Consider the following 17,851-nt stretch of genomic DNA (forward strand, 5'->3'; position numbering starts at 1 on the left):
CTATAGCTTCAATTTGCTCCAACAAAAGGAAGGGAAACCATAAGTGTTTGAACGTTTCAAATAACACACCATTTTGGGACTTGTGCCCACACCTACCATCTCTGGACAATAAACAACATATGTAGATTGATAAATAAACTTTATTAGATTGAACTCTTGTGATCGCTTGGCGCAACCATCTCATTTGCTCCTGTGGTTGTTATCATTGATTGGGTGTGATCAGGGTCTAATAAACCACCTAATATGTTCCTGTGGTGGAGTTTTGATTGGTTAATGTAATATTCCTTATGTTTAATATGAATAATAAAGCAATGTCCAGACACAGATCCAGTTGGTAATTTATTTAGAAGTGTTGATTGGCTCACACTCACGTTCGGGGGTTGACTGACTACCATAAACTGTAGTACTATGGATCCACCGAGAGGTGTCGTATTAGGTTAGTGTTGTCGGAAACAATTAGCAGTGTTACTGCAATGTTGTGCATAAACAATTACAGTTCATGTTCTAATTGAGCCTAATCTTGGGCTATATTCATCCATGCTGCAGCAGCGAGGCTCCTCTGTGGCCTCCTCCCTCCACAGGGAGTCAGTCTAACAGCTCTGTCTCCACTTTCCTTCCATCCCTAATCTTCAATGTTTCATCTTTTAATGGCTGCTCATTTCCTCCTTTCCACCCTTTTCTGTCCCCCTCTCTGCATCACTTTCCCATCATCCCTTATAGTGGTGCAGAGCTCCAGAGAACAGCTGTCGGTCACCTGTGGAGACATTATAATAAGCTCAGACAACAAGACTGGGACTCAAAATTGTGCAGCCGTTAAATGTCCCTCCCAGTCGCAGTAAGCCTCCTTTGAAATCTGCATACTAGGAGAAGCTGGAATATTAAAGTGGGGCGTAGGGGCGGGTGAATGAGATGCAACGGGCACAGTTGGAATCAGTGTGGAATGAAGATAAAAAATTAATTCCCAGTTTTTGCTTTACCATCTTTCACTGCCAAGAAGAGCTTGGTCAGGTCCAAGGAGCAGAGAATTGGCTGGCGAATATTCTGCTGATCTATGGCTTCGTACAGCTTTTTTCACAGGACAGAGACTATTGCATTGCTGCCAGAGATGTAAAAAAAAACCTGGTAGGACACCACTTGTATACAGATTGTCAGTCTGAGAGGGAAATGCCAAGTGAAAGTGATGGGGTCATGATAGGGGCTGCCCCAAATGATTGATGTATTATAATAATTGATTATGCTTATGTTGTATTAATAGAAGGGGAAGGGCTATAATACCCTCCCCCACTACATTTATAGGGTCCTGGACCACATATTAGCAATATATGGATTATAAGGTTTAATATTGTTCCACAGTTCTTTTCTAGTCTCTGCCTCTTATAAGAAATAGTCTGAGATGTGTGAGTTATTGCAGTCAAAACAGGGTTTCTGTGAGAAAGCGCCTCAAGGCGAAAAGAGATACATAGACACAGAACCCTGCAGGGGAGTAAAGAGATGAGACAAGTCAGACATACCACTGTACACCACACAGGAATTGAAAATTACTGCTGAGCCCTTAGAAAACACTGGACTACAATTTTCTCCTGCAAGTTTGCATAACTGTATATGCATGGGCTTGGTCTCATGAGTAGAAGGTGTTGACGTAGGCAGTTAGATCACTAGGGGTTGACTGCAAGCATATTAAAGCAACTTTGACCTTTTTTATTTTGCAGGACTTACTCGGAAACATGGGTGCTATGTTCCCGTTGTCAACTTCTGTCTGCAATTGCATTAATGAAGATTTGATTGATTGATTTACTTAAAGATATTGTCTGATTGCTGATTTCACCAATAAGCCAATGATTGACAAGGAACAAGGAACCTAGCCGGAGCTGAGTCACCACAGAAAAGAGGGTTGTTTGATGGTTCATGTCCACAGGGATGTGTCCTGGTCTTAACTCCTGTCCTGGTGCCTTGCTATATCATGTAATGGTTTCTAAAGACCAGCATGCTAATGGGGAAGATGATACAGAAATCAAATTTCACTACAGAATATACATTCATTGGTGGAAGATTTTAAAGGCAGAGAAAATAAAAATGTGTTTGTGAGCTAGATATTTACTAGAGTTGTCTAAATGTCAAACTAGGGTTGCATGCTTTTCTTTCCAGTAAATGGCATTCTGGCCCCACAGGCCTTAATGCGATCCAGAGGCTATTCAATATTGTGTGTGTGTGTGTGCCCGCACGCGTGCTGTGTGAGACCACACTAACTGGGACAGGAGCCAAGGGAGAATTGCTCTCCAGCTGCTCCTCCCAGCCTGCCTCTGTACCCCAGGGTTATCCCTCTCCTCTGGGACGTCACCACACAGAACACATCCAGCTCTCTCAGTTTCACAACATGGCTGAAGGGGAGAGTGGTTGGGGTTAGAAGAGGCTAAATGAGCGCCTAACAGACCAGCCTGGTGCCTGTCACAGTCTTATTGAGAATCTATCGCTCTGGCTCCTTTTTCTCAGAATACAGTTATAACACAATGCTTGAATCACTAGTGTCAATATGCTTAAACCTACAAGTGGCACTTCAGTTAGTTGTTTGTAGACACATGCAACTCTGCAAGTCCAGCTAACCAGATGCTAGAATACAAGGGAATTGATTTTGTCTGACGCCCATTTGTGTGAGATAACTGTAAAGTGCAATGTTTGCCAGGATTGTCCTAACATGCTCAGTCAAGCACAACCTTTCAGAAATGATCAGAGTCCAAGGAAAAGCTTTTATTCATGTCATAATTAGATCAAGGAATGGCCCCTGGAGTTCTGGGAATGTTGCTTGACAGTTCCTTTGGAACAAACATTCTTAGAACACTGAAAAGAAAATGGACAAGATGAGGTTACTTATACTTACAGCTATTTGCTCCATGTGAAGCATAAGCCTGAAACAAGCTCACATCATGACTGCAAGATGAGGTGAGCTGAGTATTGCCTCTAACCATGTAGTGGGAACCAAAATGTGTTTACTGGATGACACCAGGAAACAGGATTTATTGTTTGCCGGCCTTTGACACCGGTTTAAACTCTGGTGGCCTGGAGTGTTTATTTTTGTGGCCACTGAGATGTAAAGATATGCTGGCTCAAGGTATTCTTCAATTTGGTGCTCGGAGATAAAGCTCAGATATATAGATCCTGCTTGTCCGACTCTGCAGCACACAGTCCACTATAAAAGCGTCAAGCAGACAGCCTGCACTGGGAGACCTTTGCAGCTACAGAGCAGCTTTGTCATGAGGCCAGATATTCATGGTCCACCTCGTTTGCTGATTGAAGCACTTTTTCCCCATTGAACATAGAGAAATCTATTTTGGTCTGTCAGATATGGTCTAATTTTGAAAGAATAAGCCACACAGAAGAAAATGTATTACTTCTTCAAGCCCAGAGTGCATTTAGGCTGACCACTGTTCCCCAATCATGCTTGGCGAAATATGTTTTTCTCAAAGCCTCTTAATGTAATCATATTTACTGCCAAGCGCCTCATTAGGGAGGAGTTAAGTGGGAGGGAGAGAGCCAGTCAGTGGGGCCATACATAGTTGAACTCCACTGATTCAAATGACATCATCTATCACTTAAAGGCTCATTGAAAAGAAGGCTTGGATCACATACAATTCAGTTCCACACTGCAGAGTTGAAGGCATTCTGTACATGTTTTCAATCAGCTCCCTGTTTTCAGTGGCATCGATAGACATACATCAATTTTAATGTTGTAAAATAAATCTCAAACATGAAATTAAGTGCATGAAGTGCATGCAACAGTTGTGACAAATAATCATAGTACTATTTGGAGCAATACAGTAAACAAGTACTGTCAAACCTACTGTAGAAGTCCTCAACATTATTTCAGAACGCCATGGGATCTATTTTACTCTCCAAGAGCTGGAATGAATATTCTCAGGGCAGGGAAAACACTGCTTTGATGGTTATGAAACAGTCTACTTATTTTTACATTGTTTTCTAGGATTCTTTTTCAACTCTTTCTGTATCGGGTAGACGGAGAGACACGAAGTTGACCTCTTCATGGCGTGGGTGGGTGTTACCACATCAAGAGCTGGTCGACAAGAGCATAGAGATTTACTTTGCTCAAATCATCTGAATTGCATGATGATTTGGAGGGGGGGGGGGGGGGGATTTTGGAGAAAAAAAGTGACATTGCAATATTATGCAAGCATATTCCTAACCCCGTAGTTCCATTGGTAGCCAAATTATTTTAAACAAATAGATGTTTGAGAGCAACTAGCTTTGCAATGCAACATTTTCATTGTGGTTCTGTTCTTGTCTTTAAGCAAATGTCAAAGGCTGTATCAAGAGATTCAGTCCTGGGTCTGGAACTGTTCATGTTCTCTGACGTGCTCGGAGTTCACAGAAAACACAGCGTATTGAGTTAAATGCTATCATTTAACACACTTATTTCCAGGAATATTTTTACACTCCATGCGATGCCATAAATGGACAGCGTACATAAGGGAGTGTGTGTGTTTTCTGCTGGTCTCACCAGCTGATATTTTCATTGATAAGGTGCACGTTTCATGATGCTGCACAAAATGTCATTTGGAGATCAGAATTGACAGATTTTTAAATGTTAACAAATGAAACGTAGGTTCTTATTTCACATTACACAAAAACCTATGCTAAATCTAAACAGTGATGCAAAAGATATTCACCTGACCTGAATAAGTCAATAAATAAAAAGTAAAGGGTGTACACAGAAAATGTGTCTGGGATGTTGTGGGTCAGGCAAGGTGTGCAGAGCAGGCCTGCAGGTAGTCAGAGGGAGGGGGCTTGGTGAAGCCCCCATGGGACATGTCACTTAACCCATTTGTTTCCCAGACATGCCACTATGCAAATCTTATACCATTAGTAACCCAAACATGTAATCCATATTGCTTAATATATATGTTAATGTTCTGACATCTGCTCTTGGTATATAGATATTTGGGCTGGGGTTGTGTGGGTAATTGGGTTTAGGTGTGTGCTGGGGTATAATATAATATAATAAAATGAACAAACAAGTACACCTACTCCCCAGCCCCAATATTTTATTTTACCTTAATTTAAAGTCAGTTAAGAACAAATTCTTATTTTCAATGACGACCTAGGCACAGTGTGTTAACTGCCTTGTTCAGGGGCGTAACGACAGATTTTTACCTTGTCGGCTCGGGGATTCGATCTTGCAACCTTTCCATTACTAGTCCAACGCGCTAACCACCTGCCGCCCCACTAGGCTATTTATATACCTCAGCCCACTTACCCACACACCTAAACCCAATTACCCACACACCCCAGCACACACCTAAACCCAATTACCCACACACCCCAGCCCAAATATCTATATACCTATATACCTCAGCCCACACCTAAACCCAATTACCCACACACCCCAGCCCAAATATCTATATACCTCAGCCCACACCTAAACCCAATTACCCACACACCAAAGCCCAAATATCTATATACACCTCAGCCCATACCTAAAAACTCAATTACCCACACACCCCAGCTCTGTTAACCCCATGCCCTAACACACACACACACACACAATCAAGTACCGATACACCCATATCCTAGATCTAAATCACCTATTTGTTACTTATAGGACCCCAGTTCCTTTGCCAATACACCTCATCCCTGTACTTGCATATCTCAGCCCACATACACTTTCCTTAGCCCTGTATTCCCCAAGTCACCAACAGTAACCTATATTTAGCTATTCGCTGCAAATTCCAAACACTGTTATTTGCATATCTTAGTCATGTGACCTCTAACCTGTTTACACTAATAATTTCATAAGTCAATCCGTAGTACAGTGGTATAACAAATGTGCCCAGGACCGATTAACTTTTTTCATACCACAAACTTGTCAGAAAGGTTTTGAATGGGCAATAGACGTCCATCCAGACCTATTACCTGTACTAACCTTGTGTATCCCTACACCACATTACTAATGTAAACCAGGCAAATCCATGAGTATACTCATATAACTGCAGGTCTACCCCAGTGCCCAAGCCTCAACATTCATACAAACCAGGTCTATACTTGTACTTCAGTCCCAATTGTCATAGAAACCAGGTCTACACCTGTAATTCACCTCCAATGTACATACCTACAAAGTCTGCACCTGTGCTTGAACCCAATTAGTCAACTAAGCCATGTCTAAATGTTGCCTAAGCCTGAAAACTCAAACTAATACCCCAGCCCCTCAGCCCAAATACCCATACAAACCCTGGTTACACCTGTGGCTACAGAATGTCCCAATACCCTGATAAACCAGATCTACCCTTGTGACTATCCAGTCACTTATTTAAACATAGGTAAAGGCTAATGCATAATGGTAGATTAATCTGTAAGATCAAATAAAATAAAAATGTATTTGTCACATACACATGGTTAGCAGATGTTAATGCGAGCGTAGCGAAATGCTTGTGCTTCTAGTTCCGACAATGCAGTAATAACCAACAAGTAATCTAGCTAACAATTCCAAAACTACTACCTTATAGACACAAGTGTAAGGGGATAAAGAATATGTACAGAAAGATATATGAATGAGTAATGGTACAGAGCGGCATAGGCAAGATACAGTAGATGGTATTGAGTGCAGTATATACATATGAGATGAATAATGTAGGGTATGTAAACATTATATTAGGTAGCATTGTTTAAAGTGGCTAGTGATATATTTTACATAATTTCCCATCAATTCCCATTATTAAAGTGGCTGGAGTTGAGTCAGTGTGTTGGCAGCAGCCACTCAATGTTAGTGGTGGCTGTTTAACAGTCTGATGGCCTTGAGATAGAAGCTGTTTTTCAGTCTCTCGGTCCCAGCTTTGATGCACCTGTAATGACCTCGCCTTCTGGATGATAGCAGGGTGAACAGGCAGTGGCTCGGGTGGTTGTTGTCCTTGATGATCTTTATGGCCTTCCTGTGACATCGGGTGGTGTAGGTGTCCTGGAGGGCAGGTAGTTTGCCCCCGGTGATGCGTTGTGCAGACCTCACTACCCTCTGGAGAGCCTTACGGTTGTGGGCGGAGCAGTTGCCGTACCAGGCGGTGATACAGCCCGACAGGATGCTCTCGTTTGTGCATCTGTAGAAGTTTGTGAGTGCTTTTGGTGACAAGCCGAATTTCTTCAGCCTCCTGAGGTTGAAGAGGCGCTGCTGCGCCTTCTTCACGATGCTGTCTGTGTGGGTGGACCAATTCAGTGTCTGTGATGTGTACGCCGAGGAACTTAAAACTTACTACCCTCTCCACTACTGTTCCATCGATGTGGATAGGGGGGTGTTCCCTCTGCTGTTTCCTGAAGTCCACAATCATCTCCTTAGTTTTGTTGACGTTGAGTGTGAGGTTATTTTCCTGACACCACACTCCGAGGGCCCTCACCTCCTCCCTGTAGGCCGTCTCGTCGTTGTTGGTAATCAAGCCTACCACTGTTGTGTCATCCGCAAACTTGATGATTGAGTTGGAGGCGTGCGTGCCCACGCAGTCGTGGGTGTACAGGGAGTACAGGAGAGGGCTCAGAACGCACCCTTGTGGGGCCCCAGTGTTGAGGATCAGCGGGGTGGAAATGTTGTTGCCTACCCTCACCACCTGGGGGCGGCCCGTCAGGAAGTCCAGCACCCAGTTGCACAGGGCGGGGTCGAGACCCAGGGTCTCGAGCTTGATGACGAGCTATGGTGTTAAATGCCGAGCTGTAGTCGATGAACAGCATTCTCACATAGGTATTCCTCTTGTCCAGATGGGTTAGGGCAGTGTGCAGTGTGGTTGAGATTGCATCGTCTGTGGACCTATTTGGGCGGTAAGCAAATTGGAGTGGGTCTAGGGTGTCAGGTAGGGTGGAGGTGATATGGTCCTTGACTAGTCTCTCAAAGCACTTCATGATGACGGAAGTGAGTGCTACGGGGCGGTAGTCGTTTAGCTCAGTTACCTTAGCTTTCTTGGGAACAGGAACAATGGTGGCCCTCTTGAAGCATGTGGGAACAACAGACAGGGATAGGGATTGATTGAATATGTCCGTAAACACACCAGCCAGCTGGTCTGCGCATGCTCTGAGGGCGCGGCTGGGGATGCCGTCTGGGCCTGCAGCCTTGCGAGGGTTGACACGTTTAAATGTTTTCCTCACGTCGGCTGCAGTGAAGGAGAGTCCGCATGTTTTAGTTGCGGGCCGTGTCAGTGGCACTGTATTGTCCTCAAAGCGGGCAAAAAAGTGATTTAGTCTGCCTGGGAGCAAGACATCCTGGTCCGTGACGGGGCTGGTTTTCTTTTTGTAATCCGTGATTGACTGTAGACCCTGCCACATACCTCTTGTGTCTGAGCCGTTGAATTGAGATTCTACTTTGTCTCTATACTGACGCTTAGCTTGTTTGATTGCCTTGCGGAGGGAATAGTTACACTGTTTGTATTCGGTCATGTTTCCGGTCACCTTGCCCTGATTAAAAGCAGTGGTTCGGGCTTTCAGTTTCACGCGAATGCTGCCATCAATCCACGGTTTCTAGTTTGGGAATGTTTTAATCGTTGCTATGGGAACGTCATCTTCAATGCACGTTCTAATGAACTCGCTCACCGAATCAGCGTATTCGTCAGTGTTGTTGTCTGACGCAATACGAAACATATCCCAGTCCACGTGATGGAAGCAGTCTTGGAGTGTGGAATCAGATTGGTCGGACCAGCGTTGAACAGAACACAGCGCGGGAGCATCTTGTTTTAGTTTCTGTCTGTAGGCAGGGATCAACAAAATGGAGTCGTGGTCAGCTTTTCCGAAAAGAGGGCGAGGCAGGGCCTTATATTCGTTGCGGAAGTTAGAATAGCAGTGATCCAAGGTTTTTCCAGCCCTGGTTGCGCAAACGATATGCTGATAAAATTTAGGGAGTCTTGTTTTCAGATTAGCCTTGTTAAAATCCCCAGCTACAATGAATGCAGCCTCCGGATAAATGGATTCCAGTTTGCAAAGAGTCAAATAAAGTTCGTTCAGAGCCATCAATGTGTCTGCTTGGGGGGGAATATATACGGCTGTGATTATAATCGAAGAGAATTCCCTTGGTAGATAATGCGGTCGACATTTTATTGTGAGGAATTCTAAATCAGGTGAACAGAAGGACTTGAGTACCTGTATGTTGTTATGATCACACCACGTCACGTTAACCATGAAGAATACGCCCCCGCCCCTCTTCTTACTAGAAAGATTTTTGTTTCTGTCGGCGCGATGCGTGGAGAAACCAGCTGGCTGCACCGACTCCGATAGCATCTCTCCAGTGAGCCATGTTTCCGTGAAGCAAAGAACGTTACAGTCTCTGATGTCCCTCTGGAATGCTATCCTTGCCCGGATTTCATCAACCTTGTTGTCAAGAGACTGGACATTGGCGAGAAGAATGCTAGGGAGTGGTGCACGATGTGCCCGTCTCCGGAGTCTGACCAGAAGACCGCTCCGTTTCTCCCTTTTACGAAGTGTTTTTTTTCGGGTCGCCGGCTGGGATCCATTCCGTTGTCCTGGGTGAAAGGCAGAACACAGGATCCGCTTCGCGAAAGTCATATTCTTGGTCGTACTGATGGTGAGTTGATGCTGCTCTTATGTTCAGTAGTTCTTCTCGACTGTATGTAATGAAACCTAAGATGACCTGGGGTACCAATGTAAGAAATAACACAAAAAAACTGCATAGTTTCCTAGGAACGCGAAGCGAGGCGGCCATCTCTGTCGGTGATCAACTACAGTGCATTCGGAAAGTATTCAGACCCCTTGACTTTTCCGCACTTTGTTAGGTTACAGCCTTATTCTAAAAATGATTAAATATATATTTTCCCCCTCAATCTACACACAATACCTTATAATGACAAAGCAAAAAGAGGTTGATATTTTTGAAAATGTATTAATTTAAAACTGAAATATCACATTACATAAGTATTCAGACCCTTTACTCAGTACTTTGTTAAAGCACCTTTGGCAGCAATTACAGCCTCGAGTCTTCTTGGGTATGATGCTACAAGCTTGGCACATCTGTATTTGGGGAGTTTCTTCCATTCTTCTCTGCAGATCCTGTCAAGCTCTGTCAGGTTGGATGGGAAGCGTTGCTGCACAGCTATTTCCAGGTCTCTCCAGAGATGTTCGATCGGGTCCAAGTCTGGGCTCTGGCTGGGCCACTAAAGGACAGTCAGAAACTTGTCCTGAATCCACTCCTGCATTGACTTGGCTGTGTGCTTAGGGTCGCTGTCCTGTTTGAAGGTGAACCTTCGCTCCAGTCTGAGGTCCTGAGCACTCTGGAGCAGGTTTTCATCAAGGATCTCTATATGCTCCGTTCATCTTTCCCTCGATCCTGACTAGTCTCCCAGTCCCTGCCACTGAAAAACATCCCCACAGCTTGATGCTGCCACCATGATTCATGGCCTGATGCCAGGTTTCCTCCTGACGTGGTGCTTGGCATTCAGGCCAAAGAGTTCAGTCTTGGTTTCATCAGACCAAAGAATCTTGTTTCTCTTGGTCGGAGTCCTTTAGGTGCCCTTTGGCAAACTCCAAGCGGGCTGTCATGTGCCTTTTACTGAGGATTGGCTTCCATCTGGTCTGGAGGTCGACCGGTTAAAAAAGCTGATATTGATTAAAATCGGACGATTTTTATATATATTTGTAATAGTGACAATTACAACAATACTGAATGAACAATGAACACTTATTTTAACTTAATATAATACATACAGTGGGGAGAACAAGTATTTGATAACCTGCAAAATCGGCAGTGTGTGCAAACGTGGTCAAGAACTACAGGAAACGTATGATCTCTGTAATTGCAAACAAAGGTTTCTGTACCAAATATTAAGTTCTGCTTTTCTGATGTATCAAATACTTATGTCATGCAATAAAATGCAAATGAATGACTTAATCATACAATGTGATTTTCTGGATTTTTGTTTTAGATTCCGTCTCTCACGGTGGAAGTGTACCTATGATAAAAATGACAGACCTCTTCTACATGCTTTGTAAGTGGGAAAACCTGCAAAATCGGCAGTGTATCAAATACTTGTTCTCCCCACTGTATATAAAATCTATTTAGTCTCAAAAAATAATAAAACATGATAAATTGTTTAAATAGTGCAAAAACAGTGCTGGAGAAGAAAGTAATAGTGCAATATGTGCTATGTAAAAAAACTAATGTTTAAGTTCCTTGCTCAGAACATATGAAAGCTGGTGGTTCAATATTCCCAGTTAAGAAGTTTTAGGTTGTAGTTATTATAGGAATTATGACAGACTATTTCTCTCTATACCATTTGTATTTCATATACACCTTTGACTATTGGATGTTCGAATAGGCACTTTAGTATTGCCAGCCTAATCTCAGGAGTTGATAGGCTTGAAGTCATAAACAGCGCTGTGTTTCAAGCATTGCTAAGAGCTGCTGGCAAACACAGTAAAGTTTGAATGAATGCTTACGAGCCTGCTGCTGCCGCCCACCGCTCAGACTGCTCTATCAAATAGACTTAATTATATTACACAGAAATATGAGCCTTTGGTCTTTAATATAGTCAAATCTGGAAACTATAATTTCGAAAACAAAATGTTTATTCTTTCAGGGAAATACAGAACCGTTCTGTATTTTATCGAACGGGTGGCAACCTTAAGTCTAAATATTGCTGTTAGATTGCACAACCTTCAATATTATGTCATAATTATGAAAAATTCTGGCAAATTAGTTCGCAACGAGCCAGGTGGCCCAAACTGTTGCATATACCCTGACTCTGCGCGCAATGAACACAAGAGAAGTCACACAATTTCCCTAGTTAATATTTCCTGCTAACATTAATTTATTTTAACTAAATATGCAGGTTTAAAAATATACACTTGTGTATTGATTTTAAGAAAGGCATTAATGTTTATGGTTAGGTACATTCTTGCAACGATTGTGCTTTTTTCGCGAATGTGCTTTTGTTCAATCATCCCCCGTTTGGCGAAGTTGGCTGTGATTCGATATATTAACAGGCACTGCATTGATTATATGCAACGCAGGACACACTAGTTAACATAATAATATCATGTAGTAGTACCATGTGTAGTTAACTAGTTAACTAGTGATTGTTTTTTATAGGATACGTTTAATGCTAGCTAGCAACTTACCTTGGCTCCTTGCTGCACTCGTGGAATGCAAATGTAAATTGGCCATAATCCGCATCCAAAAATGCCGATTACCAATTGTTATGAAAACTTGAAAATCGGACCTAATTAAATCGGTCATGCCTATTAAATCAGAAGCTACTGGGAAACTTCCATGGCAAACACTGTTGTCACCTTAGCTTGCTACATAACTTCTGAGTGATAGAAAGCAAGAACACCACCACCACTACACACATTACAACTAGCGTAGCCATGTCAGCAAATGACTAGTCTGCCCACAGACAAATCTGGTCACTTGTAACTTGCTGTTTGCACAGTCAGTATTCCAATACGGATTTGAAAAACAAAACTAATTTGATCATTAAGGCCTCCTGTGTGAACAAAGCTTGAATGTCACTCTTGTTTACCTGTCCCTAGTCAGCCAGATGGAACATAAACTGGCGTTATTTATAACCCCGTTATTTATAACCCCTAACCCCGTTATTTATAGTTATTTATATGTTGACACAGACAGTCTTGTGACACTCTGTCCTAGCTTTAGATGCTGGAGGACAGGAGGAGATGACGGACAGATAAGACTGACAGTAACAATGACAGCGGGCATGCTGCCAGACAGACAGTGGTGCCTGGCAGAAATCCCACCCACATGCCACGCAAAATGGCCAGAGAGTCTCAGTGAATGAGGCGAGACAAGCGTCCCTGAGAGTACTGCAGGGGTAAACAACCCTGAGATCTGCAATCAGACCATGGATAAAACCACACACACACACAGCCTTCGCAGTCATGGTTTATTATGCACACAGCATACCAATTCCCCCCTGACCCTGTTCACCTATAGCAGCCAGCAACTGTAGTGCTGCTCAATAACACAAACAACAATGTTTGGCCACAACACCTTCAACCGCAGTTTAGGAGAAAATGGCAGTCTACCAGACTTTAAATCATCCAGGACAACTGATCTTTGTTGGTTGTCAGGGAGATGAATTACTCCTCTTGCCATAAAACCATAACTTAGGTTAGGAGTTCTTGAACTTTTCCAGCCTGGGACCCAAATAAGAAATCCTGTGTTTTCTTCACACCAAAGCTTATAAAAACATGCAATTATATGTACATATCAGTACATTTGATTGCCCTTAAGCCTAAAACAAATGAATTATTAGACAAATGACAAAATACCCATATAATTACCTATTTATGTTTATTTTTCCCCATTACAAACACTCTTACATATCTGTCTAGGTTGGAACTGTTGCTGTTAAAATACATGAAATCATTTTAATTCTGAAATGGAATAAACAAATTGATTACAACACACAGATGTATAACAGAACACACACAGGCTCAGTTTGATAGTAAAACCATAAGTAACTGTAGATGAAAACTTGATCAGGCCTACTGTACATATTACTGTACAAAGTATTGTTGAAAAAAAGGTCTAGGCTGAAACTGTTGCTCTTAAAATACAATTAAAAAAACTTTTTAAGAAACTGACTGATCACATCACACAGATGTAGACCAGAATACATACAGTGCCTTGCAAAAGTATTCGGCCCCCTTGAACTTTGCGACCTTTTGCCACATTTCAGGCTTCAAACATAAAGATATAAAACTGTATTTTTTTGTGAAGAATCAACAACAAGTGGGACACAATCATGAAGTGGAACGACATTTATTGGATATTTCAAACTTTTTTAACAAATCAAAAACTGAAAAATTGGGCGTGCAAAATTATTCAGCCCCCTTAAGTTAATACTTTGTAGCGCCACCTTTTGCTGCAATTACAGCTGTAAGTCGCTTGGGGTATGTCTCTATCAGTTTTGCACATCGAGAGACTGACATTTTTCCCATTCCTCCTTGCAAAACAGCTCGAGCTCAGTGAGGTTGGATGGAGAGCATTTGTGAACAGCAGTTTTCAGTTCTTTCCACAGATTCTCGATTGGATTCAGGTCTGGACTTTGACTTGGCCATTCTAACATCTGGATATGTTTATTTTTGAACCATTCCATTGTAGATTTTGCTTTATGTTTGTTACATACATACATACATACACACCTAGCGTGTAGCTGGTTGAAGTTTTCAACAAGCATGTCTGTTCTGGGCTTAGTTTTTGACAGTGCAACCCTGAGGTCATGCTTAGCATTGAGTCTGTTACTGTACTTGTTTAAAACTTTTTTTTTTTAAGTATGCCATTGTTGAGAACCCTGACTCATATAGGTACAGGTATGTGGTGCCAAACTGGATAAGAACATCTACTGCATTCGCAGTCAGACAGGAGACCGCAACCAAGAACGGTTAACTGCATCTTGCGTCAATCGGTTTATTCCAGAATAAAAATGATTACTTGTATTTAAAAAGTAACAGTTCCAATCTAGACTGTTTTCAACAGTAATTTCTACAGTAAAATGTACAGACGGCCTGAAATGTTCAATGTAGCTAGCTAGCTATTCGTTGTGTGCAACGGGATTTTTTGAAAAATAAACTCGCACCTCTGACACATAGTACTGTACTCCCTTATTTCTGCTTATCACCCACCACCTGTTATAAAATGACAACAATGCCTTGCTAGCTGACTTACTTTTCCACTGTCGAAGCATTGTTTCCTGGAAGCATTCTGCCCTGTTCTGAAATAACTCCATGGGTTTACCGTCATGCTGTGGATGTTTGGTCAAGACGTATCGTTTTAATTTGTTCGTTTTGTGAGACTCATTACTAAGCACTTCCCTGCACAAAACATTGTGGGCGCTCCTCGTGTTAAACCAAGATAGAGAAACTAATCGCTGTATTTGCGTTTCATGACAATTGAGCTCAGTCAGAACTTGTGGCTACCTTGAGTCCATTTGGTGATGGCGAGTGGGAATGATAAAAGTGGCTGACAGCGCATCATCTACTTCTGAACGACAGCAACGCAGCGTGTGGGTCGTGGAGTGATCTTCAATAAAACTGCAGGAAAAATATCTGGTAAAGCACACCGGCATCTTCTCCCACTCGCGCAGCTGCCAAACTGAGCAGAGGCACCGCTGCTAAGCAGAGTGCGCAGTTGCTCTTGGCCAAATCAATTCCAGTAATTAAACACTTAGTCTGACACGTCGCGACCCATACTTGATGGGCGAATTCGTTTAACATCTCTTGAAGCAATGGTCTTAAAACGTTGGACTATAAACTTTGAATAGGATTTTAGCGAATGCTGTATCACATCCGGCCGTGATTGGGAGTCCCATAGGAAATGTACCCAGTTCCCTGCGTTCCCTAGGCCGTCATTGTAAATAAGATTTTGTTATTAACAGACTTGCCCATCTAAATAAAACAAATAATTAGGTATGCCAGGTTTTCCTTGAATCAATGAAAATAACCATTCCACTTGTCCCTCACAGCTTCCCTTTTCATCCATACTGAAATTGTTAATTACAACTATGAGCAGTCATCCTTACTGCAGAACTTCGGGTAGAAAGATAGGAAATCAAACTTGGACACCCATCTCTAAAGAGTGCCCACGCACACGAAAAATAAGCTTATTCTTTTCATTATTCTCCCCCATGTACCCAGTTCCCTACTTCATTTAGCTTTGGTGTCTATGGGAGAAGCACCTGAATCACTGCAGTGCCCCTCACTGTGGGCGAGTGAGTTGTGTGTAAAGCTAGATCCTTCTCCGGGTAGAATACACCCCTTCTTCCTTGCATCCCACACAATCCAGAGAGAAACCTTCCTCTGGGCTCCAACACTTCAGCATTGAGTCTCCATCTCTCACCCGCGTCGGGAGGAGTGAGGTATACAAAACAAAATACCCAAATTGGCCACAGGGGGGCGACTTGTGGAGTGGCAAGTAGCCTAGAGGTTAAGAGCATCGGGCCAGTAACCGAACTGGTTTGCAAAAGATCATAATGGGTGGACTGCATGTATGTACCATATGGTGAAATTAGATATGAGGTAAGTCTCTGGCTGAACTGGCTCTTATTATTGTCAAGGAAAACTTCTTAAAAAAAAGGTCCAATGCAGCCGTTTTTATCTCAATATCAAATTATTTCTGGTTAACAATTTAGTACCTTATTGTGATTGTTTTCAATTAAAATACAAACAAAAAAAGCTTTTTGGGAAAGAGCAATTTCTAAAGCAATAATTATGTTAGGACCATCTGGGAGTGGTCTGAGTGGAGAGGGGGAAACTGAATATAAGCTGTTATTGGCAGAAAGGTTTGGAACCCTTTCTTATTGGTCTATTAACTCATTTACCACCTGGTGATGTAACCAGGCAGGCATTTCTCCATCCCACCAAAACAGTCAGAGATGTCAGATTTTTTCAAACAGCTCTTACACTAAAATGGCATTATAATTATTTTCACAGTATTATTCCAACCTCAGTGTGTAAATATATATATATATATATATATATATATATATATATATAAATAAAACAAGAAAATCACATTGTCTGCACGGGGCAATTAAAGTCACAGTTGAATCAAATTCAGAATAATAGGCACTTAAATGATAGTGTTGCTGTGTAAATATCTGAGAAGGCAAGAGAATACATCTCAATTGGATCTATTTGTTTGCAACCATAAATCAGTTGGCCAGAGATAAACAGTGTACTGCTCAAAACAATAATGTCTAGAGCCAGCCAGGTTGAACTGCGTGCACGCATCCTCCTCCAACAGACTGACCTGGTTTCCAGCTCTCTTGTAAACAGCCCACTGTTCTCTTATGCAACTGACTGTGAGAAACTGAGTGTGAGAGAGCAGCCCATTAAGCATGACACAGTGAGCTCCTCTCATCAACACCATGGCAGTTATGTGTAACAATCGGAGTTCTTCAGCCGTGGCCAGTTGTGTCTCGGACAGAATACAGAGAGAACGGAGAAAACTACACTATAAGCTTTTAAAATCAGTCAATCCCCTCAACATATAATGGTAGTGATCTGGGCCTAGTTTTTCCAAAGTTATCAGATCGGACTAAATGCAAATAAAATAGAATGAATAGAACAGACAAATCATTGAGTTGAATATAAATGCAACATGTAAAGTGCTAGTCCCATGTTTCATGAACTGAAATAAAAGATCCCAGAAATGTTCCATATGCACAAAAAACCTCTCAAATGTTGTGCACAAATTTGTTTATATCCCTGTTAGTGAGCATTTTATCCATTGTCAAGATAATCCATCCACCTGACAGGTGTGGCATATCAAGAAGCTGATTAAACAGCATGAACATTACACAGGTGCACCTTGTCCCTGGGACAAGGCCACTTTAAAATGTGCAGTTTTGACACAACACTATGCCACAGATGTCTCAAGTTGAGGGAGCATGCAATTGGCATGCTGACTGCAGGAATGTCCACCGGAGCTTTTGCCAGATCATTTAATATTAATTTCTCTACCATAAGCCAACTCCAACATTGTTTTAGAGAATTTGACAGTATGTCCAACCTGGCCTCACAACCACAGACTGTGTGTAACCACGCCAGCCCAGGACCTCCACATCCGGCATCGTCAGAAGGGGGAGGTGTATTTCAGTCTGTAATAAAACCCTTTTGTGGGGAAAAACTCATTCTGATTGGCTGGGCCTGGATCCCCAGAGGGTCAGCCTGGCCTCCAAATGGACGGGCCTATGCCCTCCTAGGCCCACCCATGGCTGCACCCCTGCCCAGTCATGTGAAATCCATAGATTAGGGACTAATTAATGCATTTCAATTGACTGATTTCCTTGTAAGAACTGTAACTCAGCAAAATCTTTGAAATTGTTGCATGCTGCGTTTA

At 42.3% G+C, this 17,851-nt stretch overlaps 1 protein-coding gene across 1 annotated transcript in view; it reads right to left on the reverse strand.

Moving 5' to 3' along the window:
* Positions 1–640: 640 nt before the first annotated feature.
* The window catches only part of LOC139385542 (CMP-N-acetylneuraminate-beta-galactosamide-alpha-2,3-sialyltransferase 4-like), a 53,681-nt gene continuing 36,470 nt past the window's right edge, over positions 641–17,851 (reverse strand). The window contains exon 10 of the mRNA XM_071130688.1: positions 641–754. Coding sequence (XP_070986789.1) covers positions 656–754 — 99 coding nt within the window. The 3' untranslated portion in view covers positions 641–655. The remainder of the gene's footprint in view (positions 755–17,851) is intronic.

The sequence above is a fragment of the Oncorhynchus clarkii genome, chromosome 27 (genome assembly GCF_045791955.1).
Source record: "Oncorhynchus clarkii lewisi isolate Uvic-CL-2024 chromosome 27, UVic_Ocla_1.0, whole genome shotgun sequence".
NCBI lineage: Eukaryota > Metazoa > Chordata > Actinopteri > Salmoniformes > Salmonidae > Oncorhynchus > Oncorhynchus clarkii.